This window comes from Gossypium hirsutum, chromosome D08 (assembly GCF_007990345.1).
Source record: "Gossypium hirsutum isolate 1008001.06 chromosome D08, Gossypium_hirsutum_v2.1, whole genome shotgun sequence".
NCBI classification, from domain to species: Eukaryota; Viridiplantae; Streptophyta; class Magnoliopsida; order Malvales; family Malvaceae; genus Gossypium; species Gossypium hirsutum.
The window spans coordinates 40,944,847-40,959,538 of NC_053444.1; the positions used below are offsets into that span (position 1 = coordinate 40,944,847).

The 14,692-nt window shown below is 33.2% G+C and overlaps 1 protein-coding gene across 1 annotated transcript; it reads left to right on the forward strand.

The window, feature by feature from the left end:
* Positions 1 to 422: 422 nt before the first annotated feature.
* Positions 423 to 1,383, forward strand: LOC107911601 (uncharacterized). Its single transcript, XM_016839462.2, has one exon. It carries the CDS (start codon positions 540 to 542, stop codon positions 1,290 to 1,292), a length of 753 nt encoding a protein of 250 aa, XP_016694951.1. The 5' UTR covers positions 423 to 539; the 3' UTR covers positions 1,293 to 1,383.
* The last annotated feature ends 13,309 nt before the right edge of the window (positions 1,384 to 14,692 follow it).

A 14,692-nucleotide genomic window follows, 5' to 3' on the forward strand; every position in this document is an offset into this window, starting at 1 on the left:
TACAAATAGACCAAAAATTTAAAAGTATATAATTGGTCCTGCCGAGGAATGACATTACCCTTTTGTTCATCCAATTTGAAAGGGTAATTGCTTTATCATGTCCTTAAATGTTTTATATAATTAGACTTCAATCTGGTGTTGCCAATAACAACTATGACACCCAAAAAAATTTTTTTTTTTAAATTAGAGGAGGTGACGCCAATGACAATGGCGTGACCGATGTTTACCGTTCAAAACGAGTCATTTATTTTATATAATTTTTAAAATAGGTATTTTCGTAAATAATCAAAAGCTTTTGGTCATTTTTATAAATAAAAAGAAAGCCAAAAATATCCGACAGAACACAAGTGTGGTTTTGTCATTTTCTGCACGTCAGCATCAAAAACCGTGTTCCATCGTTAGTTTCATCCTTCAAAACCGACGTCGTCCACTCAGCCGCCTCCACCCCACTTCCACTCTTCTTCTTTATTACTCATATAAATCAATTAATCAATTCTCTAAAATTATTTCCCATCCCCCGAAGGAAAAAAGGAACAACAATGTGTAGGTCTACGGATTATTACGACTTCCGGTGCGCCGATCAAAACCTTTTAAAGATCAAAGCTTTCTTCATCCGAATATCGGGTTTCGATTCCTTTTCAAATTCTCTCACTCTACTCTACCCACCAAGGATCAACGAATCGGCGCTTCAAATTTCTGGGGCTGCTATCCGCTCTGATTCCTCCTCCTTCTTAGTTCTCCATCGGATGGTTAATGTCAAGACAAGGAGCGGAGAGGCAATTTACGGGAGCAGGGAGCGAGTTCAGGCCGGTGATGGGGTCTGCTTCGATGTTTACTCAGGAGAGGACAAGGTGTTGAAAGGGATTTTTAGAAGAGAGGAGCAAAAGTGGAAGATGGAGTGCAAGTGCGCGCTGGAGACAAGGGATGGGAAAACGGTCGGCGCTGAGCGGGCGGTGGCGGATGTTTGGGTGGCGGTGGAGGGAGACAAGGCGATGGGAGAGAGGGTGAGGGTGATTGCGAGGAAGAATAGGAGGGTGGGTTTTGATCAGCTGGAGGATATTCCAGAGGAGAGTGAAGTGAGCGGTGAATGTAGTTGCAGTTGTGTGGAATCAGACGGTGGCGATATGGAAGGAAGGTGCGACGGAGATTGTGAAGGGATACAAGATATGTGTACGGCGGGGGAGGGAGTGAGCTGGGCCTTTGATGTGGGCATTTGGGTGATGTGCTTGGGTGTTGGATACTTGTTCTCCAGAGCCTCCGCCAAAAGTTTGAGACGGATGAGAATACTATGACACTGTAAATTGTAAACCAGAGGCACAAAACAGGCTCTCTGCCAAACTTTGGCCGTTCATTAATCTAAATTTTGGAATTTAGAATGATTAATTTCTTCTCTCGGGTTCAATTTTACTTTTTCTCTATTCTTATTCCGAATTTAAAAATGCAAATGTATGAAGCTCAGGTCAATTATATTTCTTATATAGTTACTACTTGAATTTATTATTTACCATAAAAATATATGAACTCGAAATTTTTTATTTTTCTAAAATTAGAGGTGTTGACATATGATAATTTTAATGAGGGTTAATTGATTATTTAAGTTTATATTTTGATAATTAAACTTTAAAAAATATTATATCATCAGTAATGTTGTTAATTTATTACGTGATTATTGAATAATTCATTTAACAATGTAACGAAAATCTAATGTGATATTAAAATGCAATTGTTATACACATGAAATCCACGCAATTTTCACTTATTTTCTTTTTGATTTTTTGACTTCTTTTAATTATGTTAAACTAATATAATTATTTTATTAACTAAAACCTATTATGTTACCGTAATTAGTAAAATACATTGGAGGGTTTTTTATTAAAATAATACAAATAAATTAAAAAAATATCAAAATAGTATACTTTTTTTTATTTACTAAAATGGTACAAAAAAACAGTTAAATTTTTTTTTTAAAAAAGCAGAAATATGGGGCAAAAAGGAAAATAATGATTTGAATGTTTCAAAATTTAATTTTAAACCGAAAAAATCAAAATTTAGGGGCAAAAAGGGATCTTTTTCGACAAAAAGTGCAGCAAACCGCCTTCGGCAGTTTGTCAGCGCGTAGATCTCGAAAAGTTATTCGAAAAAAAATCGTCTCAATCGGACAACCGAGCCAAAAGTTATGGCCTTTCAAAGTTTTTCAAGCTAAAAATGAGAAACTATTCATCCATGTCAGCAAATCACGTCCTAGAGGGCGCGATTTGTGTCCACGTAAGCAAATCGCGCTAACGTGGACGCGATTTCCTGGCGCGTACCCTGACATCGCGCTGACGTGGACGCGATTTCGCGGAAAATAGACCATTCCGGTAAATAATTAAATAATTGGCCAATTTCGGTAATTTTTGAAAAAAAAGGGCTTTTTTTGGTCATTTGCCCTAAAAAAGTATACTATTTTAGTATTTTTAATTTTTTTGTATTATTTTAATAAAAAAACCCTACATTGGAGCCTAACACATTCTCCAGAGAAAAATGATTTTCATTTCACTTCAAAGCGGAAAAAGTAATTAAAAAAATACTTTTCATGTTCTCAGAGATGGAGAGAAAATCAATGAGGTTTGATTGAGAAATCTGTTGAGGGGAGGAATCTCATTGTCTGAAAATGGATAAGTAGATGCTTCATTCAAGAAATGATTCAACTATGACATACGATATGTAGCAGCCCGATTTTGGGTCAAGTCGGAATAGTGGTTTCGGGAGCAGAAATTGGATGAGAAAAAATGAAATGACCTGTATTTTTAGGGGTGTCGGAACGGTGATTCGAGATCACTAAATCCGACAAATGAGTAGAAAATATTATTAATTTTGTGAGTGTAAGTTAAATGTGAAGTTAAGAAAATTTTTGAAATAGTGAATAGTGCACTAGAAATAAATATTAAAATAATTAGAAAAAATGAGATATTGAGACCTCAGAGATTTTAAACCGAGCCATAAATATTTTTATAAATATTTATGGAATGTTAAAAAGTTAGTATTAAAGTTTCGTTAAGAAATTTTAAAGTTTCGATAATTAATTGAATAAAAAGAACTAAATTGTAACAAATGCAAAATTATGGGAAATGATTAAATAGCTTAAATGATAAAAAGGAAGAGGACTTAAAAGACAAATAGACCCAATGTCTATTTGGGCTGGACGGCAAAGGCATGAAATCAGTAAGAAAGTAAGGAGAATTAAGGGCTAAATTGGAATATTGCAAAATTACTTAATAAAGCTAGGGTCCAAGTGGAATTATCTAGATTTCTCTTTATTTTTCTGCATTCTCATCAGCAAAAACACCATAGAAGTGTTTCCTTAAGCTGGTTTTTCATATTTTTACTGCAAGTAAGTTCAATTCTTGATTATTTCTTAAAATTTTTGTGTTTTTGTGACTTTTACAACTAGGCCCACTCGTTGAATTCATTAGTTTTTGATTCTATGAAAGAAGTTGAAAGTTGCTATGAATATGTGCTACAAGTATATGATGATTTAGCATGGAATTAGAGCTTTAAATTGTTTATATGTTGATTTTATTGAAAGAATTAAACAGAAAGTGAATGTTTGGGACCTAATAGTAAAACAAGTTAGGGTTTTATGAGGAAATTCTGAATTTCAATAATTATGAATAACTTATAATGTCTAGGTAAAGTACTAATTGAGAAAGATTAGCTTAATTGAGGGGTTAATTAAGCAAGGACTGAATTGTATGAACTGTGAAATTTGGGGCAAAATGGAAATCAACATTTTGCACTAAAACAGTTTTAGACAGCAGCAATAGTTTAAATTTGAAAAATCACCAAAAATTGTGGGAATCGAATTATAGAATGAATAAAATATGAAATTAAATCTTATTGAGCCTAGTTTCTCATAGAAGAAACGATGTAAGTAATGGAATTGTAAATTATGAGATATAATAAATTTTGTGAGACAAGGTCAGAATGATTTCGGGTTCCCCTGTTCTTACTTTTGAAAATCATAAAAAATTTAAGAAAAATAATTAGGGGCTTAAATTTATATATTTAAAACCCTGAATGAGTCTATTTTTAAGAGAAACAAACGGAAACATCATCCAAATCCCTTACGAAGAGATAATTAATTTTTAGTGAAGAAAGGTTGGAACTGTCTAGCAGTGAAATAGGGGAGACTTTAAAGAATAAACTGTACTTATTGGCTAAGCCAAAAATTCTGAAAATTTTATGGTAAGAAGATATATGAGTCTAGTTTTAGATAAAATTAACGGATCTTAATTTTGAGTTTTGTAACTCAAGATATAAATAATTTAGTGACTCTGACTCGGATTGACAGATTTGAATTTACTTATAAGTAAATAGTGAAAATATAGTTAATGTTATTTAAGCGTGTTATATACATTAAGGATGTAGAATGGAAAGGAGGAGGAGGAAAATTGGAAAACATAAGAATGACTTGTGTATAAATCGGTCATATATTCGATCATAATCGATAAACGTTGAGTTAAATGGTAAATACATATTAGTATTGAACTTAATGATATTGAATTGTATGAGAAGTAAATGAAAATTTCTATTGCTAGTGATATGATTTGAATTAAAAGAATTATTGTGATATTGAAATGTACATTGGATTGAGAAATTAATTTGAATTGTTAACATGAGAAATTATGAATTGAATGAAATGGAAATGAAGCATTGAATTGTTAAGACTTGTGAATTGCATGAATAAAAATCGGGTTTCGTAGGCCCTATTTATTATGAATATAATATTTAGAGGATATATTGTGAAGAATTATAAAAGCATGTTAAAAATTTGAAAGTTTTAATTTAGATGAAATTTTATAATACGGTTAAATACGTTTACAAGTGTATGTGTTCTGGTAATGCCTCGCATCCTATTCCGGCGACGGATACGGGTAAGGGGTGTTACACGATAACAATGAAATACTATGTTACGAGCAGAAGATTTTGGGCAGAAAAAGTAGGGTAGCAGGAAGAAGAAGAAATAGAGGAAAAAATCATAATAGAAGAGAAAAGACGAGTGTATTCATTTCATAACTGCCTTCCCCTACCCTTGATTGTTGCCTTTAGGGTGGGTAACAGCTTTTCAGACAAACGACGACTGTTAATACAGCTGTAACAAAACGTGTCATTTTACACAAAAGACAGAACATCCTTAAACGTTGTCGTTTAAGCCTAACGGACCTCCCTCCCTCCCCTTCTACACTGCTGGATATCTATAAGGTCTTATTTTGACTACCTACTCTCATCAATTAATGGGATTTTGTGGTCTTGTAGCCTTACCGGGGGCAGCCCTTAGGTGCTTGAAACACATCATCAAAGTCTTCCAAAAGTTTCACCATGTCTGGGTTCATTTGAGCAGGAGCAAGGGTCTAATCTGTTTGAACACTGGTTGCTAGTAACATTGGACAAGGTCCTTGGCCCATAAAGTGCAAACATTTTGACAATTGTCCCCCATAAATAAGTTGCAAAGCACCAGGAATAATCACTTGGAGAGTATGGTTCTGACCCTGATATTCAAATTGCATGGCCAATGAAGAGAAGTTCCACATGATAGAACCTAGGGATAGCATCCACTAGATACCCAAGACAAGATCACAACCTTTGACCAGGAGGATCATAAGGTCAGTAGTGAATTCATACCCCTGTGCCTTCCATAGAACTGCTCGACATAATCCTTGAGTGGTCAGTCTCACTCCATTATCCACCATTACATGAAGCTAGCTAGGATGTTCTACTGGTAAATCTAACCTCTTAACCAACTTGGAATCTAGGAAATTGTGTGTGCTTCCAAAGTTCACCAACATGATAACATTAGAATAACCAATCTTAGCTGAAAACCTTATAGTGTTATGTCCCTGTGATCCTTGGAGGGCGTGTAAGAACCAGATAGGGGTAGTGGATTCTGGTTCTTACTCCAACACTTTCAAATATTCAGGGCAATCTTGAAATTCTTTAATCACTGGACTTTTGCTTCCCCCTTCATGGTCCTAATAAGGCTCCACTATCAGCTGATACAACTGGGATTTGGTACAGTTATGGCCTGGAGTGTATTTGGAGGCACACTAGAAGCAGAGTCCCTTCTTCCTTCTCTCATCTATCTTAGATTGGGAAAGAGATTTGGACTGAAACTTCTGTCTTAAGTTGCTAGTTGGAGGACCACTAGTTCCCCCCAAATTACTGTGATATTGTTGTATCTTTGAAGCAGGAAGTAGGGGTCTAAGATGACTTATCCCCCCTCTTATACTCACACTCTTTTTTGGAAATTCAGTCACCACGTATTCGACCTGTTGAGCTAATAATTAGAAACCATCCACCATTGTTTGAGGTTTGAGCAGTCTTAAATACTGCCTTATCTCAGGTTTAAGGTTACAAGTAAACATAGCAAGTGCATAATCTTCAGTCAAACGTAGCTGATTAAGTAGACTTACAAAACGGTCATGGAACTGGTCCACTGAGCCTTGCTACTTGAGGTAGATAAGTCCTGACATGGATCTAAAAAGGAGTCAAAACCATTACGGGCCTTCAACCCTCGAGCATAAATCTCCCAAGTCAATTATTGTAACCCCCTTTGCCTTTGCACAAAGAAATGGTATCAGTCTAAGGCTTTTCCCTCTAAATGTAACATGACCATCCTAACTTTGGCTTGATCTTCGATATTTTCAGCTTCAAAGAACTGTTCTAGCTTGAACCACGACCCCTGAAAATCATTCCCATCAAATTTTGGACATTCAAACTGAAGTGTTTTGTTGGTAAAGTCCAGGAGACCAACTCGATAAGGTGTATTCGCCAGATCTGAGGCAAGAGACAGTGCGAGGCAGGGATTTAAATTGCGGTCGTGGTCGCGGTCGCGGTTCCGGTCGCGTCGCGTTTGTCGCGGTCGTGGACATAACGGACGCTATTGCGGTCACTGCGGGTATCGCGATCGTGAATTTTTTTAAAATTCGCACAACTTATTATAAAACATAGTAATTATAATTATAATTATAAAAAGTCATTTTTAATGATTTTTAGAGTTTTGAATATTTGGACTTTGATTGCTTTTTGCTGTTTATTTAGACTTCTTTTTCCGTTTTTTTTAATAACATCAGATTGGGCTTTTATTAATAGAACAAAATTACAAAAACTGCACACTTATAATCCTAAGAAAACGGCCCAAAGCAGATGGCCAAAGGTAAAAAAATGTAGATATTTTTAAAGTAACTTCTAGAATCAACATTTATTGCACTGATTCCTTGTCCAATCAGAAATTGCTGAAATCTGCCCTCTCTTCTTCCCATCATTTCATTTTCAGTTTGACGATTTCCTTTTTCAAAACTTTTCCATTCGAACCGTTCCATTTTCTTATTGTTTTGAAGCTTTCTTCCTTCCGTTCTTCCTCTCCTGGTGCTTTGTAGTCTGGTTCACACAGCCAATTGTATCTTCTTTGTTCTTCAGCGTACTCAGGCCCTCAGGGACCTCCATTTCCAGGTATACCTCCTCTTTTTTGTTCTTTGTTCTTTTTCTCGTTATCTTCTTTGTTCTTTGTTCTTTTTCCTTTTTTTGATTGAATTGTGTTTCAGTGTTTCTGTTGATTTTTGTTTAGAGGAGATGATTTTTTTTAATTTGCTGTTAACGGAAAATAATGGGAGTAGCGGCCCATTATTGCCACAATTGGCCGTTACCCGTTAAATTGCAGCTGCGATCCACCGCTATCGGTGTGACTCTGCTTCACACCGTTATTTTCAGCAATTGTGGTTTCGGACGGCGCCGCTACCACTATATAACGACCGCTATTTCGGTAACAGACTGCTATTTAAATCCCTGGTGCGAGGGGTTCTTTGGGAGGGAACCTAGGTGGGGTGCCCCCCAGAATACCTTTACACTTGTCTTGAGCTCCCCCAGCAACACAGGTAGAAGCCTGTTGGCCAAAGTATTGCTCAAAAAGGGAACGGAGTTCAGTTCGAATCTCTCCCTTTAAGTTTTCATGAAAGTCCTTTAGTCGAGTGTCAATCTTAGTATCAATCTGACTAACCTCCAACAGCATCTGGGCAAGCTCGTGTTGTAGCAAGCCCATTTATTTCTGTAACCTGGTGGTGACCCCATCATTGGCCATGAGAACCGACTGCAGCTTTGATACCTTTGTCACGACCAGAAGATTTTGGATAGAAAAAGAAGCAGGGTAGCAGGAAGAAGAAGAAGAAATAGAGGAAGAAATCATAATAAAAGAGAAAAGACAAATGTTTTCATTTGGGTAACGACTTCTCAGAAAAACGACAGTTGTTTTGTAACAAAATGTGACATTTTACACAAAAGACAAAACATCCTTAAACGTTGTCGTTTAAGCCTACCTGACCTCCCTCCCTTTAAGCGCACCGTTTCATTAAAGTATCATACTGAACGTTGCGTTTTACAGTAATTAAAACTAAAACAAACACAAACAGAAATTAACAGAATTTTAAACATGACCGTTGCCCTTAATTCCATTCCATGACATCTATTATTTTGATTTTCTTTGGCTATTGTTAAGTTAAAAATTCTTGTTTTTACTTTTATTTTCTTTTGTCATTTATTTTTATCAGATTGAAATGCCAAAAATTTAATTCATTTGATTCTAAACCATTTTCTTTTTGAAAATTGTTTTATGATTTTATGTTGTAATGTTGTTGAAAACCCTAAAAATTTGTTTTATTTAATTCTTTCAAAAACCAACAAATACATTTAGATTTGTTCTGACCTAATTCGAAGGCCTGTTCGAAAAGTGAAGAGATTTGAGCAAAAATATAGGCTCGAAAAATTGACTTTAACAAAAAAAATAATGCCCGTTTTCTAAATTAGTCGGGTCTCGGGTAAGTTCTTATAAGCCCAACTCGATCCGAATTTGTAAAAAACAAAAGTGCTGCTGTTTTTTCATTGTTTTGTTATCATTTCGTTATTATATTGCTACTATTTTGTTGTTATTATTTGGATATTATATAACTCTTATTTATTATTAATTTTTCTATTCTTTTAGAAGTATTTGCTTGCTAAGTTGCTTATTTAAGTATATATATTTTTTATTTTTTTTCATTTATTGAGAATGTTTTTAGTGTATTTGATGTTTTATATTTTTAAATTTATTTTTATATAAAAAATAATATAAAAATTTAATACGGGCGGGCCGAATCAGGCTCAAATTTTAACATTTTTATCCGAACCGGTCTAGGATAAAATTTTAGGCCCATTTTTGAGCCAAACCTAGAAAATGGGCCTAATTTTTTATTTGACCCGACTCGAACCCGGTCTGACCGACCCATGGACAACTCTAGATACATTGCTTTTAAACCCATATTGAAAGTGTGTTATTATTATTATTATTATGTGAAGATACTTGAAATAAACATGATTTGTCTGTATGTTCTTTGATTTTGTGATGTTATTATTCTTTTGACTATTGGTTGAATTCTTTATTCTTTTGACTATTACTATTCGAATGTTGTCATGTTTTTTGCTTTTTTATCTCATTAATACAAAAAAAAAATTTAATAACTTAAATGGTATGCCCACTAAATTATTTATCAAAATGGTATGGAGTAAACAGTAACCACAGGTGGTGCCTGACAAGGTAGTGGCACCACCAATTTTTTATCCACCATCATCATACAATCATTATGCCATAACCGGTTTGAAAAAGAAAACTAATATTTTATTGGTCCTGCCACACTATACGATGGCACCAGTATGTATAACTTATACCGAGTAAAATACGAGGCATTATATGGGTTAGAGGAGTTTGAAAAAAATTATTTTTAATGGTTGGAAATGGAGTGTCAAGCGACACCACTATTTGTAAAAAAATAGGAACCCATTTTTAAAAAATATACCTTGAAACCCTAATTTGTGGTTGCCTTCTCTCCTTCCAACACCACAAAACCTTCTTTTTATTTTTCTCCCTAAACTCTTGTTTCCTTTTTTTTTATTACACAAACCGCTTGCCTTGGCTGAAGGGACCAACCTAGTTTTTATAATGGGTAAAAACTGGTTATAAAATTTACCCATGAATGCTTAACAGAATGAGGTATGAAGGATGAAATGCTGAAAAATTCGAGCCTGAAAAAGAAAAAAAATGGGGGACCCCGTATTTTTTTAGAAATAGTGGTTCTTATTTTTTTTTACAATCAGTGGTGCCATCTGACACTCCCCCTTTAACCATTAAAAATTAATTTTTTTCAAACCCCACATATCCCGTATACTACCCCGTATTTTACCCGATATAAGTTATCCATACCGGTACTGCCGTATAGGGTGGCGGGACCATTAAAATATTTTTTTCCCAAACCTATTATGGCCTAATGATGGTTTGATGATAGTGGAGAAAAAATATGTGGTGCCTGTAACACCCCTAACTTGTCTTCATCATCGAATTAGAGTTACGAAGCATTACTATACAACCGAAACATTTAAACATTATATCATTCAATAATTTAATCACATCATAAACCATTCATACACATGCATATTGTCCCTAAATCGAGCCCTCGGGGCCCTAAAAATAACTTAGAAACAATTCGGGACCAATTTGAAACAGTTTGGAAAGTTTAGGAAAAAGATGCAAAATTTGCAAAACATGGGTCACACGTGTGACATAGCTCTAGGCCGTGTAAATTTTGAACTAGGGACACACAGCCGTATCCTAGCTCGTGTCCTCACCCGTGTAACTTTTTGAGTAGGGTCACACGACTGTGTCATACGACCGTATGCCAGGCCGTGTAACTCTCTGAGTTGCCCCACACGCTAGTGTGTCAGGTCATGTGTTAGGCCGTGTAACTCACTAACTTGAACCTTAAGAAATTCTCAGACGACACACGGCTGAGTCACACGCCTGTGTCTCAGGACGTGTGAACCCAAAATGTACCTAAAATCAAACCATTTCAAAACCATTTCATGCATAACTATATAAGCCATTTGTGCACACAATCAAGGGGTTCAAACACCATTCAAACTTGCATAAACATACTATTTCAAGCATCCTAATTTACCTAACCAATATGCCATTCAAAGGCACCATCAACATACCAAAACATTATATGCCAACACAAGTCAACATTACCTTATTTCAAGCATCATAATCTAACTCAATTACTTACCAAAACATACCTTAAATTGACCATTCTCAACTATTACAAGCCTACCAAAAGACCATACTTTTCAATAACTAAATGTGGTTATTTAACAAGCATTACAAGTCCATCATGTAACATAAACTTTAAAAACACAAGTACACTAAATCAACCATTAATACATCCATAAGTCATCAATACAATAGACCTATACATGATAATATTGTCATTTCCATACATGATAACCTAGCTCATATATGAACTACAAGATGTCTCAAGTAATCATTTCCAAGTCATCATCAACATGCCAAGATAACCTTAAAAACAAACACTTTAAAGTAACCAAAATCACATAACTTGGTAAGCAATAAAAAATGCATCAAACCAACCTAGCTTTCCAAAGCTTATACATGCCAAAACACTATTAACACATACACCATAATACCATTACAATTCATCCTATACAAGCAATTATAAACCTTGACCAAAATACTCAAAAACTACCAAATTGCTTGTTGGATAGTGTGATAGGTCTCCTACAAGTTTCCAACCAAATTGAGCTTTCGATAATCTATAAAATAATGTAAGGAAAAAATGTAAGCAATGAATGTTTAGTAAGCTCGTATAAACTTAAAATGTAACTTACCATTTCAATAATAAAGTTTATATAATAAGTATAAACCTTACCAATCCATAAGCTTAATAAAAGCCTATATAACACCATCAAACTCACAAGTTAGTATACTTGTTCATGATATATATGAAATCAACTATGTATAAACATAACATTTAATTTATCATCGTTACTATACGATCATGATTCATTCCATTTGCTTATTTACTAATTCCAATATTACAATTCAAAGTTAAACATAAACCATTACCAATACCAAGAGTATAGTATAAGCCTGTTCAAGCATCATCGAACTCATATGTTAATAGGCTCATCAACAACACATATAAACTCATTTACATCATAAGTAGAATTTCATAAGGTAAATTACATAAGCATCAACCCTTTCATATAGTTATGAACCTTTCCATTAAGTCACTTACCGTTCCATTCCTTTTCTTACCCGTTGAACCATTTAGAATTACATCAGATACTCGGGAAAGCTCACACGAAGTGTGCTTTTACAAATAATCATAACATTTCCTTTACATTAGTGCTCACAAGATTTGTAAAATGGGTCTGCTCACACAAGCTGTGGGTCGGAATGTAAGTTACACAATGCTGCTCACACGAGCTGTGGAGAATCCGCAAAAAATGTAGCACCTCATCCATCGGTAAGACATTCAAGACCAGCACCCAAAACATGAAATCCCTAATGACATGTCATTTGTATCCTAAGAATTCCTAAGGTTCAACTAGGACTCGATATCTGTCAATTCATCATAGCTTTGATACATTTATATTATAATTCATTTACATCAAGCAACATAATAAACATTCAATTTAAACAATATTTAAGTGATTACAGTTCATACGAACTTACCAGACTAAATTGCAGTAACGACTAAGTACAGGGGCTATTTGGTAATTTTTTTCTCCTTGATTTTCTATTCGTATAAAGTAGAGATCTACTTCTAATCACTATTAGAATATAAAGTACATCAAAACTTATATTGATATTGATGGACATCCACTTAATAAGATATTCATAACAACAACAATATAAAATGACTAAAAAATAACAAAGTTGTTTTGACTTATACACTACAATAGCCGAGACAAATTTTTAACACTCCTCCTTGCTTCAGTTGATACAAATTATGAGCTTTTCTTTGAAAAATTCAAATTTGCTTCTTGGCAAAGTTTTAGTACAAATATCTACCAATTAAAAGATTAATATTGTAGTACTTTTATCCAGCTGATCATTCGTTTTGCGAATTTTTGAGAAAGAATAATTTGATATTGAAATGTTTGGTCTTCCCATGAAAATGGGATTAATTGAGATATCAATAGCTACTTGGTTATCTACAAACACCTCTGTGCATTCTTTATAAGAGGGCAACATCCATACAAATCCCAATATGATTCAAAGTTGTTTTGAAGGAGAAGACTCGATGGCTTTAGACCGGATCCTAGTGTTTTGGACAACAAGCAATATGATTTTTTTAAGCTTTGGAAGATGCTTTCATGATATTTAAGAACACGAAAACAACAAGTAATGTGAATGATAATCAAGATGAAGATTTGATTGTAGTGGTAAATTTGAGGTTTTATATATGTTGATGGCGTGGTTTAAATCTTATCATTTGCAATTTTTATTGATTTTATTTACAAAGTAAAAAAGACTAAAATATCTTCATAATAATATATCTTATTCTAAATATGGAGGTAGCTTGTAATTTTTTCAATCAAATTGGTGTCTAATTGACTTGTAACACCAACTTAATTAAAAATTTAAATAATAGTATGATGAGTGAATCATTCATTAAGTTTAAGTACTGTATTTAAGACAATAACAACATCCACTACGATGTAATTTATTCATTATTGAATATCATTAATTTAAATATATTTTTAATAAAATTAATACATACTATTTGATACATAAATTTAGCTTTAATATTAAATTTGGTACTTAAATTTTTATACATTATTATAAAAATTAAAATAAAATTACTTTATATTATTTAATTGCAGCCGAATTGACCCAATGAACTAATCCGAATCTAAAAAGCTAGTGGTAGAATAATTTAGTGGGACGGCTCTAGAGTTCTTGCCATTTTAAGTATGTCTAGAGCAAATAGTAATTTTATATTTTTTTTCATTCTTCTAATCATTTCTTATTTTTTAAAATTCTATCTAATTTTTTGTTTAATTAATCATAAGGTGATATTGTTTAAAATTGTTTGTTATACTGAAGTTTAAAGTGACAGTAACATAGAGATAAAATGAAAAATGACACAACATGTGGGGTGGCATGTATGTATTTATGCATTAATAGACTCTCATTGATGTCAAGGTTCTCGGGTAATGACGGTTGAGACTAAATGTGATGCATTTGAGAGTTTTGATAAACAATGTTGGGATGCTTTTGATTTATTAACAAAGTTGAACTTAATTAAGCATGTCGTCGACAATATCAACATCATTGTTTATTATGATTTTAATCTTATAAATTTAATTTTTTTTATATCCCAAATTTTCTGATAACTTAATATAGTTTTATGAGTTTATTAAAAAAATCATGTTATAATACTTAGTAAATTTGAGCCTAAATTTTACCGCTAAATAACTGGAGCGAGCTTTTCTTATAATAAAACAATTTTAATTAAATAATTATAATGCAATTTTATAAAAAAATTACTTATTCTAATTTTTAAAATAAGTAATAATAATTGGTAACATATTAGCTAGAATTTTTTAAAAGATTTTATACATAACATTATTTTTATAATTTTTAAAATTTTAAATATTTATCCAATGATAAAAATTAATACTATATGATATATAATATTTTTATGGTATTAAAATATAATATTTAAATAACATATATATAAAGTATTTTATAATATTTTTAGAAAATATTATTTTATAATATTATTATATTTAATAGAATAAAAACTAGTTTTATTTAAGAATA

Coding starts and splice junctions, on each gene's coding strand:
- LOC107911601 (XM_016839462.2), top strand. CDS start 540: ATGTGTAGGTCTACGGATTATTACGACTTCCGGTGCGCCGATCAAAAC.